The sequence below is a fragment of the Notothenia coriiceps genome, unplaced genomic scaffold, assembly GCF_000735185.1.
Source record: "Notothenia coriiceps isolate Sejong01 unplaced genomic scaffold, NC01 NC01_scaffold00015798, whole genome shotgun sequence".
Lineage (NCBI taxonomy): Eukaryota > Metazoa > Chordata > Actinopteri > Perciformes > Nototheniidae > Notothenia > Notothenia coriiceps.
Window position 1 is genome coordinate 445,576 of NW_011348499.1, and position 23,009 is coordinate 468,584.

Sequence of the window (23,009 nt, forward strand, 5' to 3'; positions counted from 1 at the left end):
AAGGGGGGGTTAGGGGCTAGGGGAGGACTGTAACCTAAGCCTGCTGTTTCAGCGCAGGGCAGCAGGGGAGCGGAGGTGCCGGGGCCTCTGCAGCCTCCATGGCCCTGTCGAGGCCCCGCTATCAATAACCGAGCCACTGCTTTATGGCTCTGCGCTTAACACTGTATATGGACAAAACAGACATCTCTGAAGACATTACGGAAACAAACTAGTAAAATATTGAGCAATAATAAAATCTGCTGGCTTCCCCAAGTTTAATCCAATACTGATAGACACATTTACCGCCACTTAGTACACCTCTCTAATACCTGTTTGATGTCATACTGGTCTTAATATGGAGGAAAAAAAACATAAGGGGAAGAAAATAGCCTATCATTATTTATTCATATATTTTTTATGTCACTTAGTCTGTGTTTTTTACTACACCATCAACTTCCTTGGTACTTTAGCCAGCAGTGACAGCTTTACGTCTAATGATACATACCTGAATTATAATATTAGAGCATGTAACAGCCTCCTGTACACAAAATCCAGTGTCAAACTACTTGTAGTAAGACCACCGACTGTATAAATAACACAAAACCTAATCATGATGGACTTGCGTATAGAATAAAATCCGGATTTGATTAAGTAGGTAAAATGATGACCAGTTTAGAAGGGAATTTGATTTTCAACTAATCATGTTGTAATCATATTTAAATGACTGTTTGATTCCCACTAAGAGTCAGACCAGACACACATTTGCATACACATGAATGCACTTCCGTGACTCGCCCTGACTTGAGTTATGGCAGAATAAGCCACTTAATTGAATTGCAAATCCTTCCCTCTCATAGGACTACAGTGCATTGCTACACTTATTAGCATTACTTTGGATTAGCCTCTGCCAATTCTTGAAAGCTGAGGATCAATAATGGAAAGTGTGGCTCTCTGAATCTGAAATTGAGGAGTTATAAGACTAAGAGTTACTGATGTGGGAAGTCTTATTAGGAAGGAACAGAGAGGCTTATATGTCGGGATAATTGAAAACCAAGAATGTATCGACGAAAAACAAAAGACAGTGGCAGGCAGATGAGATGATTACAGGCAGATAAAGGCTTAACTAGAAAGGCAATAACTGACAACGGGACAGGAGGAAATCAGGAGCCGTTTCCCAAGTGTCACAGAGGAACCAGCGATCAGAGCACCTGTCACCTTTTACCTAACCCCTCTCCTTTTCCCTAATCCCTCGAGGATGAGCATGCATTGTATGGAGCCTTGAACTCAAGGATCTTCCATCCTCACCAGCCCCCACCCCGATCATTGATTGTTGTCCAGAATCTTGAACAGCCTCCCTATCAGTGAGGCCTTGGGGATCTTTGGGGGCTGAGGGGCGTGATCCAGGAATGGTGGAATTGGAAAGTGGCTGATGGGTAGAGGTTGGATAGATAATGAAGAAGGAAGAAGTGTTTTCTGCTGAGAGGACAGCATTCAGCATATCGGAGTTACCCACCTGCCTTCGTTGACCAACTCGATGAAGGCGAGACCTGCATTCTTCTGGATGGAGTTCTGCCATTCCTGCAATGGGAAAAACACAATGTGAGGAACGGCACTGAAAAAACTTTACAGAGTTACAGATGGTACATTTTACACATGGTGCGGTTAATCACATGACACATAGAATTATAAGTTGTCAAATCAATTCCAGCTGTATTTAAATGATTATATTAAAAAGGTAATGCTGATGAATTCTTTCTAAAAAATGCAAAAAATAAGTCAAGCTATGTAGGTGTCAAATCATTTCATCAGTTAAAATTACTTAAAATATTTTTACCAACCAACAATCCAAAACCAACACATATTTAATATAAACGATATCAAACTGAGAAAAGCAGCACATTTTAACAGTTGAAAGTTTAAATTGGGGAATGTTTGCATTTTTTATTGTAAAAATTTATATTTTTTCATTGATATTACTTATTTGTTCTGTTCTTGTACAATCTTTTATGCCATTTGTAAATGGACCCTGTTGAAACCTATTTGGGGTATTATAAGCTATCGTGGTGACTCAGTGGTTTACGCTCTCCTTAAGCTTTCCTGCTACTACATGTCAAATGAAACATCCTTTAAAAAGGCGTACTGACTGCTTCGGTTAGCACAGGCTACATAATCAGCCGGTGAAGTATTTGAAAGGGGTGAAAGAGCTGTGTTGAGAGTGCATTTATCAAAAGTAAATACACAAATCTCCTCCTCTTTCACTAACGTTATGGTTCGAGGTGTCAGTCTAAACAATCCAACCACAGTCGAGTGCGACTTTAAATCCTCAATTTCGAAGGGACAACGAGGCAAGGAAAACTTAGCGGTCATCGTCTCTCATGTTCTGTTCAATATTTCAACACCTTCAACACAACCGTCAAAAGAATAATAAAGCAACAAGGTCATGGGGCCTGTCTGAACCTCACAGCGCTTTTCCCCCCTTCTTCCTCTCAGGGGAGATGGAGAAATATGCCCGAAAAACCTCAGATTAGAGACGTGAAATACCAAACTGCACTTAAAAAAAAAATCATTAATCACAGGCATACGTGTCACCATACCTTCCACGTTATTTGTCTTTTATTAAAAAAAAGTGTCATTTGTTCATAAGTGTTTAATAGAAAATTCAGTGGTGGTGAAAATAATCCTGATGTATTTTTTTACTCAACCCTGCAGAAATTCACAATTCAACAAAGCACATTTTAATTGCGATAACAGTTTCATTGAGTTGCGAAACAACTATAAAGGGAAGGATACACAAGGCGTATGTGTATCCAAGCTTTAACTTTTTAAACTCTGCTGTCATCATCTCTTGCGCTGATAGAGGAAGCTGTGTGTTTATGTAGCGACTGGCCTTTCAGTAAACTGAGAGCCCGCAGGGACAAGGAGATCAGCGCTACAAGGAGGAAGGAAAGATCCATTTTCACGAAGTTTCTAATACATAACCAAAGATATGTGTACTTATGTGGTGCTTTTCCATACCATAGAGTTGTTCCCTTTCAGCACAACAAACGTACAACCATCAGAACCAATCATGGATCAAGCCAAGAGAAACTAGACCTTTCGAAATGCCTGCGCACCATCACTCTGTACCCAACTGCACGTCATACGGACAACAACCTAACACTTAACCTCAACTCAAAACTGCTTTTTGTCCTGAAGGTCCATATTGGCATTGACCGTGTTTACAATACATCCAAATAAAGAGGGCACAGAGGGAATAAAAGTCTGGGCTTGGGAGTGGAAACAGTGTTTTTTAGTTGAGAACTGGCAGAGGGTTTTGCGGCAGAGTTTTGCTTTAGAGGAAGTGTGTGAGATCAGCCTTGGGGCCTTCTTGTTGAAGCATAGACTGTAGTTGAAGGACATTAAGCATGCGTGTTAGCCTGTGGCTGTGGTGATATTGTAGACCGGGCCAGAATGTGCTTTCTGGATTTCAAATAAACACCACAGGAAGTGCGGATGTAAATAGAGCTGTCCTTTCTGGAGCACCAGGATATAAGTGACATTACATTTTGGTTTATTTCTTTACAATACTTGGGAATTTAGTGCAGGAGTCTTAGAATTCAATGCGAAGCTTCTTCAGCAGAAATAAAATGTTTATCTCAGAACTGCAGCTCGGAAAAGCTTCGGTTCTAAATTAGGTTTGACAAGCGATTTAGAGGCCATTGGCATTTCGTGGACACAGACAAAGGTGATAGCAAGACTAATGGGGTCATTACGGGCTAAAAAAATGGCTCCTCTAGTTGAATTAAAAAAGTAATGACCCTGATCTGAGGGACGTCTCGAGACAAAAAGGAAACAGAGACAGGTCAGTGATAGAATATTGGATTTTGGCTGACCAGGTCAGCGGTGTCACAGCTTTTATGGTCGCAATAGGGGCCATGACCACAGAGCTGCTGATGAGAGGATACAAGCAGCCATTTGTGACCTCTCACCTTTAACCTGACCTCCTAACAGATGATAGGACTGAGCAAAAGGGCTGTCCCTTGATCGGATATGTTTTCAATGTTTAATATAGGTAGTAGGGGCTGTGTTTTGTTACCTTTTTTCTTTTTTGTGTGCAAGGATGTGTATGACTGAATGTATTCATGGAAATGTCTCAACCTGAAGTCAATAAGACAGCTCTGTTTGGTCTGTGTTCCACGGTGATGGCGTTGAGTCTAAACACACATGCCATGCACTTCCGTCATTACAGCTGATTATCCATAATCAACATCTAAATATACCACTACCCCTGGTGAGAAAGCACAGACCTCCTGAGCAAAATGGCCTTTCAAAAATCAGGCTCGCCACAACACAAGGGAAACATTTTCCAACACTGAAGAAAGAAATGGCTCTGCTCGACCGAAATAATAAATAAATCCGTTGTGCTTTTAGGTGGAATCACTCATAATCACAGAGATTTGTTGATTCGAAAGGCTATGGGAATACAACTTTAGATGGGACGACAAACGCATAAATCATCAAATGTTGCATTGCAGCAGAAGCTGAATTAGGCTGAGAGCTTCTGATTTTCTGCTTTTTTTATATTAAAACACCTCAAAGTTAAATAGAAGATTGATAACAAGGTGAAGAAAACAAGACTGCAAAAAGCCAAAGCAGATAGAAACAAACTGCATCTTTTAAAAAATGTTTTATTAATTATGAAAGTTATTAATTGCTATAAAGTAAAGCTTCCTATGGTCATTAAGATATCAATGACATGCGCTGGCTTGAAATAAACCTCTGTGTGTTGACAAATAAATAGACGTGGAAACTGTGGTCCAAATGTTTCTAAACAGCAACCACCCACAACAGAAAAATGCCCGTGTGTGCGGATGAGAAAGACAAAACAAAGAAAATGTGCAAAGATGTTCTTCATCATTGTCCTTTTTAATAATTAGTCCAGAAGTTGAGTTTTTGTTGTTTATTCATGTTGCCGTGCCTGAAAACTTGTGTGTGTGTGTGTGTGTGTGTGTGTGTATAACCTAACACCGGTGTGTCTACTCTACTCTAGCTCTCCACACTCCACATGTGCGTGCACTGATGGTATCGCCTTAAAGAAAAACAGACACTCGTATTGGTGTTTGCGTGTTCAAATCACAACTGAGAGAAAATTTACTGGTGTCCAAATATTTACACTGCAGGGTCTCCAAGAGCTTCAGGGACTCACACTTTCATGGCTACAGTAACACACGGAGTAAAAAAACAAGACCTAAACATCCCCATACACCAAACAGACAAACCCAAAACACATTCTAACACTTGAGTTAGCATGGAAAGTATGTTTAAGTGGAATACATGAAAGTAAACAGCACGTTACAAATTACAAAAAAGGGCCCTTATGACAAAATAATTTTCAATCTAATTTCAACAAATCTGGTGTTTGGTTACTTCAGTTAGGAATGTTAGTCAGTTCTAATGATGTAGGAGAATAAAAATACTTAAACAATGTGCAGCTGTTTCACGTCTAAGTGGAGCAGATGTTCAGTTTTTACTGTGACATAATATTATCATTTTATTCAACAACCGCATTTTTATCACTGTTTCTTTAAAAAGGACTGTAGGTCTAGACTTTTCAGTAAAGAATAGTATTTTGCATACATTTGCAGCAAAAATAAAGAAATACACACAAATCCAGCCCAGTACAAAAGAGTAAAAAAAAAAAACTGATTTAAAAAGTTTTTCAGTTTTCTTATTCTATTTAATTCAATTGTGGGAGAAGGACTGACCTTTGTGTGTGTTCCCCTCCTAGCTTTTATTTGATCTCAACAATGCCAAGTGAAAATACCAATGGATACAAAATAAATAGTTTTTTAAAGTATGACGAGGTGAAACTCTGAATTCTACATCGAGCCTCTGATATATGAGCACCGTAGAAAGGACAGTAAATCAAATCAAAGCTTGGCACTTTGCTTTAAACAGATCAAAAATGCAGAGAGGTGAATTTCCACTGCAGAGCAAAGGATCCTGCTCAGGATTGTATCAGCAGGATGGCTTACAGAGGATAGCAGGGGGAGAAACATAAGAATATATTCCAAGTGCTTATAACTTGAGACCCGCCAGGTAAGAAAACACTACATTAACAGTGGCTGTCAGGAGGAGAGGGCTCTGTCAGGGATATTCATTTATATGAAACACGATTATACGTTGTGTATAAATAACCGAGCGTTGGTGCCACTTGAGGCCCTCGGGTCCCGAGCCTCTTGAAGCCAGCTCACAGTAAAACCTGCTGGGAGCCAAATTAAAAGCCACTCCATTTTTTAAGGAGTCTCCCGTCTGATTCTCCCCTCTCAGCTAGACTTCCCTTCCTGTCAGGAAGTCCCCCTTGACCCCCACCTCCTCCAACACAACACACCCCGTCGCCCCCTCTCCGGCTGCATAGTTGGCAACGATAGGGAGCCTGCACAACTAAGTGTCAGTTGGTGTTACTGTGTTTTCTCTACGTCTCACAGGATAGTACCTTTTCAAAGAATATCCTGCATGATATACTCCGGACTGGAGTGATGGCAGGGACACGGAGCCGCGTGGCATGGCTGTAAAGGGGCACTGGAGCGGAGCACAGGGTGAGGGCGAACAGGGAGGGAGGGGCCGGGGGAGAAACATTTTGATTTGCACTGATCTTGAACCTTGTGTGCCTGTTTAACTGCACAGTTGGGTATGAGTCTGACTGTGAGGAAAATGATGGGGAAAGTATTTTTGTGCGCTGGTTTCATCACATTCCTCGCCACTTCTCTCACCTTTCTCGGCTCCCCCAGTGGTTCATACAACACAGTCTGCTCTTGATCCATCAAAGCCTCACTTACAGGGGAGAGGACCAAATATGTCCACTGACAGATATAAATGACTATTTCGCAATTCAAACATCAGACTTCACTTTTCCCCAGCATAAATTCCACAATAAGCAACTAAAAAAGCAACCTGGGAATACTAAATAAAAACAAACATAAGTAACTGTAGCTTTGGTTCAAGCTGCTGTTTTTGTTCCTATTTTCAGGCCACTACGCTTCCAAACGGTTCCCTCGTTTCTCAGATGATGTTATTGATTGTGTGGAGCATGATGGCCGTGCACTCCCGACCTGCTCCTTGACTGCAGGGGTCTAAACTTCTATGCCTCCACCACTCTTACTTCTAACCTGGAGGTCAGAGGGTCAAGGGTCAGGAGGAACCAAGTGTTTGGGGAAGTCAATGTCCTTCTCCCCGCTGACTGGGAGAGAGAGATGCCCATCTGCTAAATAGGTTAACTTTAGTGAGACTGGGAACATATCATAATGTGTGGTCATTGGATTAGCGGGTTAGCATTGATGTTATTGAATTACTATTAAAGGATTATCTGCATCAGTGGTCGCAACAAAATGCTATTTGCTTAGAACAGAGATATGTTTGCTAGCTACTGAAGTTCAATAAACCACTTAGTCCAACATAATAACTCTTGACACACAAACGTACAATGTGTAATTCCTGACTTAGTTGAAGGGTTCGTTGAACCCATGAACTGGCTGGCTTTATTTCGTTGGGTTTCAAGAAATCAATTTCTGTTTTCTACTGCCAGCTGGGCAGAGGTGTTACGTTAAAACAAGGCTAAGAATCTACAGCCATGCCAGTAGCTTAGTGAGGCTATACTTAAGCACAGTTGATTTTAGCTAAATGCTATCATTTGCATGAGAACATATTATGTACTAATATGTACATAATGTATTACAAATTCAGTAGCAGCTTCACTCTTCCATAATTGGGTTCCTGTAACTATAATACTGCCAAATATTTTTTTCTTAAAGCATGCTCTTTTGATAACAAAACATTAAATTTTACAGTAAGGTCTGAATAAGCCACCAATTTTTTCGTTAAATGTCAAAATTCCACCGATCAACATTGTATTGGGGTGGAGGCAGGAATTTCCGATACTGCTCAATCTAAATAGTCTCTGAAAACGGCATTGCATTTTGTGTGTTAAGTTGTCAGGAGCCTTACTGTATGTGTTATTAAAACTCAGTGGATGTGATTGTAGTGTGAGGAAGAGCAGTATTTCCTATCTAGTCTTGACCATCATGAAACCAGAGCCCCTCCCCACCACCCCTATCTCTCTCTCTCTCTTCCCCTTCCTCCCACTCCATGTACAGGATGCATTTCTGATAAATGGCAGAAGGATGGATGGGCTGACAGAGGGGCCGGACAATAATGGCTGATCTACAGGACACAAATGCAGCTACTGAGGAGATTTATGGGCCTCTGCTCATTGCAGACTGTCCGGTAACCGATGAGATGATTTCTCAAAGCTCTGGACGGATGACAGCGAGCGTAAGAAAAAGCTCTTTCTCTTGTTGCAGCCCATTATTTATTTATCGGATATTTTGGGTGGAAGCCACTTTAAGAAGTGCACCCAGGAAACAACACGCTGGCCGTAAACATGACCGTGACGGGAGAAAACGAGTGTAAGAGGGAGAGTGAAACCGTCCAGGTGCATCAGATGCATGGGAAGAGGGAGAGGTTCTTCACATGCAGGACCCTCCATGAATATGGTTCGCGATAGAGAAAGTAAATGACATTCATGTAATATGCAAGAGCCACTTTAAGAGCAATCACTCCGTAACCTAGAAGAGCTAGAAAACATTTCTCTATTTCATTAAATCCTCACATTAGCACCAAAAGATATTGGGGGTTGACAATGGGGAAATGGAACACTGTTCAACTCGTCTTCAGGGACATTTACAAAAATGCCAACCTACCCCTATATGCGTTGTGCCTTGAGTAATTTCTTTAAATCTAATTCTCATTGTGTTATACCATACATACAATATGTTAGCCATTCCACATTTGCAGAATTATGTTAAGCATTTCAATTTACAATTACTCAACTGAGAGAAATGGCGTCAAAAATAACAATAATGCCTTAAAACATCACTGGTTCCAGCTTCTTAAATGTGACGATTTGATGGTTTTGCCCAGTCTTTCTAAATTAATATTTGTGTTGATTGAACATTAAAACTACTCAAATGCCAGCCTGTGCTATAGGACATTTAAATTGCCATTTTCTCTATTTCCTGACATTTTATAGACAATAAACAAATCTATCCAACTATCTGGTAATTAGTTGAACATGTTGGTTATTAAAAGTTAATTTGGCTGCTCAAACATATACATCTTGATTCGACAACAATGCGAGGGGTTGATATAATACAAATAAAATCCTGATTTGGGATCAATACAAAACATCTATCCATCTATACAGAAGTGGTTGCCCTTTGTACTGATTTTGCGGAGCACTCTGTTGCGGCTACAGTATTTGATCATTAATCCTCATTTTGTATATTCAGCAGTCCTGGAGGATCAATATTACAGGGGACAACAAGGCATCGTGCCACCCCAACAGTTAATGTCTGATCAAAATGGTCCTTTAATTGGGAGCACCGTTGTAGTTGTTTAGAAACAGGGCACTATCAAACAGCGGTTTACAATCCCCTCCTCAATGCCAAGCTGATGTGGCCGCCAATGCGACTTTCATAGGATCCCTGATTAAAAACTGCTCTGCGGTCCCCAGCCTCCTGACCCTTCACCCGGGCTCCACTCCATCTCAAAGCTCGGGAAATTAATTAAAATTTCACAGAGATTATATCGCATCTCCAATGAAGGTGTGGGGTTGACGGGGGGGAGAAAAATCAATCAAAACCCTCTCCATCTACACCCTCCACTGGTTGGCTTGAAGGCAGGAAGGAGTGAAAAGATGGCCACAGAGACACTTCCTGTGAGAGGATTGAGCACTTCCTGTGCCAGAGGGCCCGACAAACTTCGCTAAATAATGTCATCAATCATGGCACCGGCTCACTCTCACCGCACCACAAGGAGAACAAACACAAATAATTATTCGCAGTCATTTAGCCCAGAGGAGAGTCTGTGCCTGTTTTCTTCTTTTCCCCGGTGGAAAGCCGCATATCGCCTCTACCTTCCTCCCCCCCCCTCACACAACAATAAAATTACATTTGCATTAGCTGTGAGAGAATTTGGTTGGATGATTTATTGAAGCAATCAACACTGCGCTGGCCAATCCTTGTTCCTCTCACGGACAGAGTGTGTGTGTGTGTGTGTGTGTGTGTGTGTGTGTGTGTGTGTGTGTGTGTGTGTGTGTGTGTGTGTGTGTGTGTGTGTGTGTGTGTGCGTGTGCGTGTGTGGTGAAGATTGGGCGGTGTAGTTTGGAGCTGAGAGAAAAGGAAGAAATAGCTTGGGCTGGGGACCAAAGGGGGAAGCGAGGCATGAGCTGTGCAGCGGAGCAATCACAAAGATTCTGCCTTTGATTAGATTAGCATTAAACAACACCCTGACAGATATGACAAATAGGTGCATTAGAGCCTGTCATTCTTCTCTCTTTGGTTTTCTATCTAGCTTTCACTCCTGCTATTCCTTCCTCTCTGGACATTATAGGGTTCGCTTTCCCCTCCATGTGTCCCACTAGCACACATCTATGCGCGGCCCTTGACATCCAAACAGATGTGTAATCTGACTGTATTACCTTTTTAGAGAAGACGCCAAGTGAATAATGGGAACCAAACAGAGTAGGGGTTACGAGGGGGAGAAGGTGGAGAAAAAAAAGCCAGATGACAGGTGCTATTTCTTTAGAGAAATAAAGCTGATAAAAAAAGCAGAGCGCAGTGAGAGAGGCGTCATTAATCAGATGTGTTTTTGTATTATTGGATATCCTTGTTTTTCATGAGGTGCATTAAGTGGTGAGGATGCAAACAAACAGGGCACAAGGGGAGTTATTATCTGTTGTCCTTGTCATTGAATGTTTGTATATAAAAAGGTGTACTAAAATCCACTACTATACAATGAATACATGGACTTCATAAGATTAATTAATAAGATTAATTCAAACCGTATAATACACTGTTTGCTATGCTTTCGTCCACACGCAGAAAATAAACAGACTTCAGTAGCTTTGTGTCTCCGGTTGCTAATCAGCCATCCTGAAGTGATCTATTGACATCCCCGATCATTGATCTGCCCACGCCTGCTTATGATACCCGAATTAGTATTCATGAATCCGGCAGCAGCTAAATAAACTTGGCAACAAAACACCCACGATACAACAGAGAAGAGAGGGATAATCAATGCAAAGCACCATCAAACCTACATTATCCCTCCTCATCAGTTTGGCCAGGCCACAAGGGCCGGTGCTCGGGTCAGAGGTGATGTGGACGGGTCGGCCACCCTTGACCCTCAAACCAATATTTGCAGCCAGGGATGAGTTTACTCCGGGGTTAACGTGGGAAGGTGGACAAGGTAGTGTGGAGGGAAAGATAAGGCTTAGGATGGCTCACTGTCTCCACTCTGGGCTGTGGTTTTACTGCACTCAAGGTGAGCCTGATAAATCAAATGGGTAAGAGGAGATATAGATGCCAGACTTGCCTGTGAACACAAGAGCATGACGAGCTCCACCACCGAGCTGCTGGACTTCATACACATCAGGCCTGGAGAAAAAAATTAAGAAAATAAGTCAGAAATATCACAATAAAAAATATTTTATTTCATGAACATCCTATGCACTTGTGGACACACATTCATGTATGACGCACCCTCAACCAGACACACATTACCTAACCTTGTGCCATCTGCAAGAGAGCAGAAAGTATTGATGTGCCTAATGAGCCGACATGATGTTACTGTAAACTAATACATATTTGGGCCTTGTATTACAGGCCTTACTTGGCCAGCATATGTCCCATTGATCCCTAATGGCGAGCCCTAAGCTTTTAGAGGGCAGGGGGCCACTAGAGTGTCCAGAGTCACATGCACAGACGGGAAGAAGGCAGGGTAGCCTTTGGTCTTTCAGTTGCTCTTCATGTGACACAGACACAAACATACACACACACACACACACACACACACATGCATATACACACCTCCCCCTGCGTTCCCTTTAGGCCCCCCTGCAGCTATCAATCAACTTTCCATTTTGTTTGGTGGCAGCAGACATCCCAAACACTGCTATTAGTGGCCTGGCCTATGACCCTGCCCCCTAGAAACCTTAGGAACAAATACCAGCTATTGGCTCAACGCACACTCATTAGATTAACAAATGCATAGATATGTTGTTTCATATAAATGAGGACAACCACACCCAGGGATTTTGTTTTTTTATCTCTAATGAGTCTCTTTGACGTCGTACTTACTTGTGCCCTCAATGAGGAGCTCTTGCCCGTGGCTACCCAGCAGAGTTCGAGAGAGGAAGGGAGCAAAGTCCACGAAGATTTCTCTCAGCAGAGGAGCTGCCTTCTCCAGGGCATTCTCCAGACGCTCTGAGATACTGGAGATGCAATTCAAACACACAAACAGTACATGAAGAAAATGAAACAGGCCTGCAACTCCATAATACATCTTGAAAATGCCAAATTAAAAAATATATAAAACCGGTTAAAGCTTGTTTTATTTATGTGAAAAATAAAACCATATGAATTAGGCCAAAGCAACATTCATGTGATATTAATAACGGATGCTTATGTGAATAAAACACTGATAGTGCATGTGCTCGAGTGTGTGCATGTGTGTGTGTGTGTGTGTGGGAGAGAGAGAAAAGAAGATGAATCACCTCATATTGGGGGCTGTGTTCTGGGTCACAGGGGAGAGTGGGGGGACAGATGGCAGGCTAGCGCTGGCTGGAACCTGGCCGCCTGCTGCAGGGAGAAACCAAAGAACTCTGTTATTATTCTGGATGTTGGACAAGAATAAGATGCCACACACACACACACACACAATCATACACACACAGAGAGCAATACATTATACGACCCGGTTAGCACCATAAACCTGTGCGGAAACATGGATCTTATCAAATAATACAATGGCCTCCATTCAAATGTATAGAATAGGGGGATTTATGGTCAAATAGGGAAAGTGGGGGTACAAGTAGAATTGTATGGTTAAATAGTGGATGATGTACTCCGAGCACAATAAGTCTTCCTTATCATTTTATAATTCAGAGGTTTTTATGATGGAAACCTCTATATGGTGCACTGAGAGGTGTTTCACTGGCAGCGGCAATCATCTTTTAAACAGTGTGATCATTTTGGATGGTGTCAGCCAAATATGGAGCACATGAAAAATATTACATATTTATTATAAATAAGTAATACTGTTATGTTACACCTGTGTTGGAATGTGAGATATTAAACAAATGTCAATTTTTCCCAATTGTTTTTTACTCATCAAGTCATTACATACCAATTTAGCCCTCAGGGCTGTTTTTGTGACCGTTTCATTACACAACTAAAAAGCTGCTTTACGACTTCATTCTGGAGACAGAGGCTCACGAGGTACAAAGTCCATGTTTGATTGATCTGGCAGTAAATTCACTTCCCTGTGGCTCATAAATAAGCTAATGCCCAGCTGAATATGGAGGAGGGGGATTCCTCTGGTGTTCAGCGGGCTTGTTTTTCCAGCCAGGACAGTCTCCAAGCAGGGATAACTCTTAAGGAATGACAGACAGTGTAATGTGGGCTGGAATGTGTGTGCGTGTGTGTGTGTGTGTGTGCGTGTGCGTGTGTGTGTGCGTGTGCGTGCGTGTGCGTGTGTGTGTGTGTAAGGTGTTAAGCAGCGCCATGTGGGCTTGGCGAGAGTATCCCTCTCGAGCTGAAGTAGCTCCTTCAAACAAAGAGGAGTAAATGAACGTCTCCATTAGTCCTCCCACTGCATCACTAAAACACACTCACAAAGCGTATTTACTCAACACTGCTCACTGACACAAAGCACCCTGTGCATTCAGCTTTAACAATTATCATTATTCACAGGCACACAAAACACATGCAGGCACACACATTCCCCAGGCTGATTTTACAGTGAATGCTCACTCTCCTAAAACATTCTCATGTCACCCCCCCCTTCTCTTTAACACACACAGAAAAAACATTTCACTTTTATACACACTCTTACAAGGTGACCAAAAAAAACAGCTGGCCAAACGATCATTATTTACTGTCGCTGCTGATTCAGTCTATACAAGAGATTAAGGATGCTCATAAAGTAATAGGAAAAAAAAGGTATGATTTTAATATATTATCATATTCATACACCCTAATTCATCCTTGGATCAGAAATCACCAAAAATGCCTGTACTTTTGGAATGTGTCATACAGTATTTACACCAGTGCTTAATATTTGTTGTTGTTCATTTATATTTTAGTGTATGTATGTATTTGAATTTTTTGTTATACTCAATAGAACAGAGATGATTCCTACAATGAACATTTCAACTGGACGTGTGTAATTCTGTTGTTTAGCGCTGTCTTCTCAGGCTTTTGGTAAGTGGATTACATCGTACAAAGGCAGCAATATTATTCTGCCTGACACACAGAGGAGAAAAATCTTTAAATAAATATTGACTTTTTCATAGCCGTCTTCCAGGTTATGACTTATCTGCCCTAACACTGCCCTGCTAACATTTGAGTCTGTGCGTGAGGGCGTGCATGCGTGCGAGTGCATATGTGTGTGTGTGTGTGTGTGTGTGTGTGCGTGTGCGTGTGTGTGTGTGCGTGTGCGTGTGTGTGCGTGTGCTCACTAGCTGCAGAGGTGCTCTGGGAGGCGTCTCCAGAAGATACCATGGCGACGCTGTCGATGGGTGTCCCGGCAGACACAGACACAGCAGTGGCTGATGGGACGCTGATGGAAGCGCCTGCAGACGGTGCCATGCCAGTTTTCTTAGGTGCAACGACAACACTCCTATAAAGAGAACAAGACAGGTTTTTGATTTATTTATTTTCCTTTAAAGAACCTTTGCAATATACAGCTGAGGTGGCGGTTCACAGCGAGCCATGTTGGACTTTTATGTTCAGTACATCTAATGAGTCCAAAATACATTAATCTTGAAAAGTAATTTCAGGGCTACTTTTCTTGAACAAAGTATTTTCAAATGGTTAAATGTATCTGTCCACATCCAAGCAGCTACCTGCAGAAGTCTTTTATCTGGAATAATAGGCTAATTGTTTACTTGGCCATACCAAAAAGAGCACATCAGCCTTGGGAAGAAAATACAAATAAAGAAATGTTTAGTTTGAAGGCACATTGTGTAAGATGGTCCTAACAATTTTTTTATTATGCTAGGTTTGGGATTCTTTTCATAAACTTCTAAAGAAAACGTAGCAACCGGATGCCACTGCACGCATCCAATAATTAGTTAAATGAATAGCGGACATAGGGGCAAAAAAATGCAAATATAGCGAGGACAAGCTCTTCCCAAGAGAGAAGTGAATCTGGGGTTGGCTTTCACACGCTGGCGAGCCCCGCTACCCTGGCTGAGGCGCAGAGGTGGCCAAGTCTGAATGCTGTGTTTACTAACTGCGTCCAATAAACCCTACTCATTGTGACTCTACAGAAAATATGCAAAACTTCTAGTCATCAGTGTTTAATCCTATCGTAGAACAAGCATTCATAAAATCTAAATGCTGCAAATACTACAAAACAAACTTTGCCAGGTTTCTTGATTTCAATTTTTAGAATAGATCAAACATATATCTGATGAATGAATAAGAGAAATAAATCGGTCAAATATTTGATTCAAATGTTGAAAGGACTTAATTCTAGAGACATATCCTCTTGTCTTGGCTCACTCTTATCAAAACAACTTTTTCCTGCTGAGCCCAAATGTCCCATCATTGACAGCTAGCCTAAATGTGCAAACACAGTTATCTATTCAGTGATAATGCTGCTTCTTCAGATGTCGCTCTGGCCAGCTAACAGGAAGTGTTTCTCGTAGTGATGTGGTACGACTGAGTGGAGTTCAATTCCGCTCCTGCTAACAGCAGATGGGAGGAGAGCAGCATGCAGATAAGCTGTCAGTTTAGAGCAGGGCTCTGACAGACCACTGGCCATATCAAAGAGAGCCTGGCCCCGCTTATCAGTGCTGACACAGGGGAGGCCAGGTCTAATCACTGGCTACTGCTCCCTCTCAGAAACACAAACCAATGCAGGAGCACCAAGCTTTGCAAGCATGCATCAAATCCACACAATTTGAATATAGAAAGAAAACAGAATTTGGACAAAACATACTTTCCTCCAGGAGTCAATGTGTTCGCAGATTTTCATGGACACACAAAAGAGGATAGCTGAGTTTGGCTTCCTGTGGTGCAGACAGATAACTGGCTGCACTATCAAAGGCTGTTCTTAGCTGATTTAAAGCAGGTGATTAGATCTATTAAAAGTTGCTGTGAATGTTAAAACCTCAAAGCCAACCTTTACTTTGACGGATCGATGGTTTTGGCATAATAGAGCTGCATTCGGAGGCCAATGCCTTGACAGCTTTTGACAGTGTTTTAAATACAAATATATACTGGAAAAGCTCAGAGTGATGCATACAAACTGAAGAAGGGATAGGACAAAGTGAAATCAGTATTGATAGCCAGGAAGGGTGAAGATAAAAGTTTCTGCTAACTTTCTCCTGTTCTGATAGTAAGTGGGCTGGAGGGTGGTATCAGGGAACAAGGGCGGTGCTGACGTGAAGCACCCTGGGTGTCAACAGCAAGGGAGAGAGACACAGGCCCCCCTGGTGTGTGCAGGCTAGGAGTGTGTGTGTGAATGTTTCCAACATATTTGAATATATGCATATGAGTGTAAAAATAAATGCATGGATGCACAAGTGTGTCCGTCTGTTAACATGTCTGTATATGTGTTTGGCCTTCCATCTGTTCCCCAGCAAAGGCCCGGTGAATTATTCAGCAGGTCATTAGCCACACTTATCATGAGTGGGCCGCCCCAGTCGATTAATCAGCCGTCAGCGGCCCCACTCAACCCATAAACAGGAGCCGAGGGCAGTGTGTGTGTGTGTGTGTGTGTGTGTGTGTGTGTGTGTGTGTGTGTGTGTGTGTGTGTGTGTGTGTGTGTGTGTGTGTGTGTGCGTATGTATTCTGGGCTAAGGCTGAATTATTTAAAGGCTTTAACCTACAATGGATAAGTGCAGTAAACAATGTGTTTCCAGTAATCTCTGCTATTTCAGGTAAAACAAGTGTGAGAAAAATACCATTCTGTAGAGTGTTAACAGAGAAAACTCATGGGAGGAAGAGGAGGAAGGGGAGGAAGAGGAGGGGAGGGAGCACCACCAGAGCTTTGATCTCCGCTTTCACCTTCGTTCCGTTCAACCCTGAGCTTTTTAATGTTCAAAATGTTATTCTTTGACATATGCTATAAGACCTCTTTCAAATCATCTGTGAATAAGTCCATCTCAAGATGTGATTGGTTGATGGTGGCTGCTGTGGGAGGGGCATTAACTTGATGACATCAGTGATTAATGGGTTGAGCAACTGAGACCTAAGGGGCCTACAAAGTATGAGAACAACAGAATCTCAATGGTTTTCATGTGTGTTTGTGGGTGTGAGCAAAGGGTTATTTCTGTTTGCATCTGAAATGCATTGGATATTGCTTTTATAGAACAAGGGGCAGCTGAAAATATGAGGCCAAGGCAGAAAATGCATTTTTTAAATGTTTGGCAAAAAGTTTAGTTTAGTTAATTAAATACCTAATGCAATGTGTGGATATGTTTGTACTTATGTGAAAGTGCTGGCCTGTTGTTTGTAGGGGAATAAACAGTAAAATCATTGTTTTATAAATTGTATTCTAAACGTGCTTTGAGCGTGTGGTTTTATTTGTTACCAGTGGGATTTAAAGTTACCTTTTTTTTTTACTTTTGAGTTTTCTGCTCGAGTGACGGTCTTTGTTAAATATTTGTAATCATTGTTTTTAAGGGATTATGGCAAAAAACATGTATATGTATAACTGTTTGCATAAATGCAAATTTGGGGGTTGACAGTTTACTGAATTTTTCTGCCATTATTCTTAAATATTGATATACTAAACAGCATCAGCCACAGATATAATATTGATCAGGCTTTTTATATTAAGTAATAAAGTAACTCTAAACAACCTTTAAAGTCCTTTGTTGGCTCGTGACAGTCTTAATGACACATATGAGCCTCTGATTTTTCAGAACATAACAGCAGGTTACAACATATCTCATTAGTTTGATGCAGTGTCACTAGTAAATATGTTTCAGGTATAAAAAAAAAGTGAACTGAATTTGCAGAATCTCAGTTTGGAGTGCGATGGAGAAATTGAAAAGGGAGCGCTCTTTCAGTTGTGTTTGTGTCGGACATGCTTCTCCTCTTCCTAAGCCGTACATTAACAACACTTCAGCATCAACACAACTCATCTGTACATCAACTCTCACATGCATGCAGAGTCTGCTGCCAGGAATGCAAACAACCGCACCATGTATATCCCGGTGTCTAACACTCTCATATTCTGCAGAACCATGGCGTCTAAATCATCGGCTTGTACAATGACACTGTTTAGTTCTGGTTAGTGTCAGCAAATATTTGCAGACTGGCTGTCATAACAGGGGCATGGCTGAGAAATGGATGGGAGAAATCCAGCAGGTCTCCACTAGTAAATAAATCAGAAGGGATACTTCACCCCCTGACCAACCCCCGTGTTGTTATCTGGGGGATCCCAGCTCCTTTCATACATTGCTCTCGTAAATCCAGCCCCTGTGGGTAAGTGGGAAGTTGCCGTGCTCTGGTGGGAGGTGTCAGGTCAGAATATCAGCCTTAGCTTTTACTGGTGTCACTGGGAGACTTACTGGTTTGTGGAAGATGCTGAGCAGTGATAGATTCATTACAACAAGATAATAAACATGTCTGCATGCGTGGTAGGTAGAATCGGTAAGGACTAGAGACAGCTGGCTGATAAAGAGTGGTAACCTCGGGAGATAACGAAAATAAATATAGTCATAAAGCAAGTGAATGTTTTTTTATAGAAGGGTCGTTTTGACCAAGAAACGTCAACAACCTCCCCCACTTCTGCAGCGAGGTCTGAGAATAGTGAAACATTGTGAATCTAGGTGAAAAGAAAGGCTTGAATGTTTGTATTAGTTGGTGCAAATGTTAAGTGCTGAACCAGTCAAGGCCATTTATCATTCCAGAAAATGGACATCAATTTTGATACTTGCTTAATTATTTCAGATCCTTCATGAAGCAGTATTGCCAATATTTGCTTTTTGACAATTGTGAATATATGATCTTTTTTCTCTGTTTCGTATCATTTTATTTCACAATTTCACAAAAAAAACCTTGTAGCTTTAGAGCCAGACAGGGTTGTAAGTTGGATATTGGAAAACAAATAATTTGTATATTGTTGGATTTAGGATGGGATTTGTTGACAGAAACAAAAAAATATAGAATATTGCCAGCCTTGCTGTGATTAAACTGATGATAAATAAATGATTAGATACATCCCCACAATGGGGGGGGGAGAGCCTTTGAGAGAGTCAGGGTAGAGCTTGCTGTCGGTGCCTGGTCTGGGCATGAAGAGGCTCCCACAGGCAGCGAGGAGCTGTTAGTCTATGCTCTCCAGCTCTCCTGACGTCCTCTCTTCCTACCGAGTGTGCTCAGCGGACAGGAGCCAGTCTAATCCCCCTGATATGAGGAGCGCCCTGAGACCTGACAAAGCATTCCTCAGATAAAGACACGCGATCACAGAGATGCCGTGGAATTCCCACAGTTGGGGGTAGGCAGACTGACTAAGTGTGTTTGTGAGAGCGAGAGAGAGAGACAGAAACGGAGAATTTTTTTTTTTTTCCGTACATGAGAAACTTGACATCCCCCCCCCCCCCCCCCAGTGGAGACTTCTTTCTCCCCCTTCCTCCCATCTCTCTTCTTGTCTCTACCAGCCTCTCCCCTCTCTGCCGTCTGTGAATGTCTGCTTTAGTATCAACGCTCTAAATTCAAACCAGACCGGAGACCATCCTCTCTCACCTGAGCCCGTCTGTGGCTTCAGTACCAGGCTCTGCTTTTGAAGCTCCTGACTGTTTACCCCAGCAGCTCCAGGGTTAATGCAAATGATACAGCTTTCATGCCAGAAAAGGGGGATGCCGCCTCAAATGTTAGACAGGGAGAGTGGAGTAGCAGGAGGGATGAAAAAGAAAGTTGTTAAATATCAGTGACACTGAGAAAAGAAACAGCTTCCTGCCAGTTTGGTATCTCCTTCTCTTCATCCCTGACATGACTCCTGTTCTCCTTAAGACAGGTTCTTTGTAAGGCGCTTTGCCTGGGATGAGAGCCTACATCGACAGCTATCAGAGACAACAATGGGAAAAAAAGGGGGGGAAAGTCGGAGACTGAGATTCCCCCCCCGGTTCAAAATGGGTTTCTGTTACAGAATGTTTTTTCAAGATCCACTTCCTCTGAGGATACCAAGCTGAGATGTCTTCAAGAGCTGACTTTCAAAAGTCCCCCGCAGTTATGTTGGGATAAACGGTACGAAACTGTCAACTGTGAAGCTTGAGAATCACAAGCGTATTTGCACCATATGGGCTCTTGAGAAACTAATGAAGCTGTCAGGTCTGCAGCAGGGGAATTTTGGCCCTTATTTTTCCCCCAAATCCCCTTGGTGCTTGGTGCAGAGCAGAAAAATAGGTTTTTTTCTACAAAGAGTATACCAGGATATATGTATGTCGAGCCATTAGCTCTCACCTATCAAATGAGCGGAACTGTCGAGATGAGTCTCTGGCCGCATCGCCCACACTTCCTAGGAACGTTGGTGGCAGCAGACTTGGGTCCACCATCATGTCATCAGCTGGAGCGCTCACTAGGCTGCGCAGAATGTCCTTCACATTCTTGCCTTTTGAATCAGTGGGCAGAGAAGGTCTGACCTCAGAGGACAGCGTAGACAGGGCCTCTGAGATGGCGTCTGGGCCGTGAGTCACGCCAGAGGATGAAAGGTCGGCCTCGCTCGCGGCCGCCGAGGTGTGGTCGTCCCCGATGCCAGAATCATAACGTCGGAGAGAGACTCCGTTCTCCACTTCGAGTCCACCAGATATGGCACCGCTATCTAAAAAGGACACAAGCAATACATTATAGAGAAATGGGAGCAATTCAGAAATAACAAATATTACTCACAACAGAGGCTTCTTCTACCTTGAAACTGAGTATAAATGGTTACAAGATTAAAATCAACAAATTCATTCAAATAAAATGTTTTGTTTTTTTACCCTAACGTAATTCTCTGCCTTTTTTTTTCTCATTCTATAGTTAAAATATATGTAGAGCAATATAATATAGATTCAACCGCCTCTCAAAATTATTCAAACGAAAACATAAAAAGGGGACGTAAGTGCTTTGCACACAGCTCTATATTTGGGGGTCATTTGCAGCACTTTCTCTCCAATGCAGATAAACATTTCAGATATATTTTGGAGCTGCCGTTTACCTGTGCTCCTGGAAGACTGGGACCTCTGGGGGCGTTTCTTGTCATTCTGGGGCTCCAGGATGTCGCGGTACTTAGACACCATCAGGACTGAGATGAAGTAGACAACAGCAAGCGCCAAAAACTGAGCCTGCTTACTGTCCTCCTGAAACAAACAAAATCCACTAAACGAACTGCGTGTTCTTCAGAAAGCTGTCAAAGACATTTTGTGAGTGTTATGCACAGTGTGTCTGTTTATCATGTTGCAGGAATGTTGGTTCTGTACGACTCACGATATCTCTGAAGACGACAGCCCTGAGGCGGTTTATGTCCATGTCCTGCAGAAGCCGGTCCAGGTCTCTGACTGGAGACATCCCACCTGTCACTGCATCAACAGGACTCTGCATGGTTGCATGAAACCAAATGTGTTATTCTCTCCATATGAGGTGAAAGCGGAACATGCACTCCTACACCAATCAGTATGTTTATTAATCCATGTGCACTTGGAGGAGTAGGGTAAGGTTTCGGCTTTGAGAAGCTATCCCTCCTGGGATCATGTCCTTAACATAATGGCTTTTCTAGCGAGCCACTGCATTATAGATGAGCTTTAACACCCGGTTCAGGGAACAACAACACGACTTTACTGGAAGTCACTGGATCAAATCAAAGGGGCAATGAAAAAAGGCCTTGTGCAGCGTCAAAAATAGCAACCAGTGCGGTAATATAATAAGATATGAGCTAATGCAATAGAGCTGTGTTGTTGTTGGTTTGGAGGACAAAGGGCAAAGCCTCCTCTGCTTTACTAACCAGGACAGGAAAACAGCAGATTTTCAAGTGTAGAAACAATCCAGAAAGAGAGATTTGTTTTTGGGGAAAACATAGTACAAATAGACAACATGTAGGAAAGGTGTATTTGAATAAAGGTGTAGGTGATGTTATGGGGTACTTGCCTGTGCAGCTGCAGACATGGCTGCTCCCATGTTGGGCATGGCTGTGTAGCTGCGTGCGGAGGCTTCTGCACCGTGACTGCATTGGGCTTGCTGACACTCCAGACAGTTTCTAACAGCCATAGCGCAAACTAAGGAGGGATGGAGAAAGAAATATTATACGACATCATATTTATAAAGTCATTTTAGAGAAGGATTATGCTGAAGTCCCTTTGAGGACATTGATCCTAAAGCAAAAAAGGGGAAATCTCTGCTTATAAACTGAGAAAACCACAACGGGAGCAGCTGAGAGAGACAAAAACAAAAGAGAAAAAGTGGGGCCATGACAAGGTCAGTGCTCTGGCCAACTCTGGCAGCATCGTTCACTCTTCCCTGCTCCACCTCTCCTCCCAAGGTCACAGTGCAAGGGTGTGCTCTTGAATCACACCCACTGCGTGCCGCTCCCATAACAAATGACACACCGCTCGGGTGTGCACATGCTGAGTAGGCAGCAAGATACGTCCTTTCTGGCCAAGAAGAAAAATGTTGTGGTCCAATAACTTTGTGTGGGTTCAAAACTGGCACACTTACCATTTGTAATCTCGTGTGCCGCTCGTCTGTTGCAGCCCCTCCCCTCCCCCACCGTTCTGTACTTGACAACTGACAAATGTTAACTCTGAACCATTTAGATTACGAAGGAGGGAATTATTCCGTCTGGAAATGGGCTCGCTTTTTCCATTAGGGCTACTCTTTCATACGACCATTTATTAAAAAAAAGGGAGGCGGAGGGAGGGGTGGAGATGCTAAAACCTTGTTACAGTCTTACAAAATCAGATTAGGTGCCAGCAATGGGGAGTGCATACCTCATCAAATATT

At 42.4% G+C, this 23,009-nt stretch overlaps 1 protein-coding gene across 1 annotated transcript in view; it reads right to left on the reverse strand.

The window, feature by feature from the left end:
• The window catches only part of lrba (LPS-responsive vesicle trafficking, beach and anchor containing), a 192,058-nt gene that overhangs the window by 111,371 nt on the left and 57,678 nt on the right, over nt 1-23,009 (reverse strand). The window contains 9 exon segments of the mRNA XM_010775549.1: nt 1,493-1,557; nt 11,392-11,453; nt 12,156-12,289; nt 12,572-12,656; nt 14,537-14,697; nt 20,496-20,853; nt 21,232-21,373; nt 21,501-21,608; nt 22,158-22,285. Coding sequence (XP_010773851.1) covers nt 1,493-1,557; nt 11,392-11,453; nt 12,156-12,289; nt 12,572-12,656; nt 14,537-14,697; nt 20,496-20,853; nt 21,232-21,373; nt 21,501-21,608; nt 22,158-22,285 — 1,243 coding nt within the window.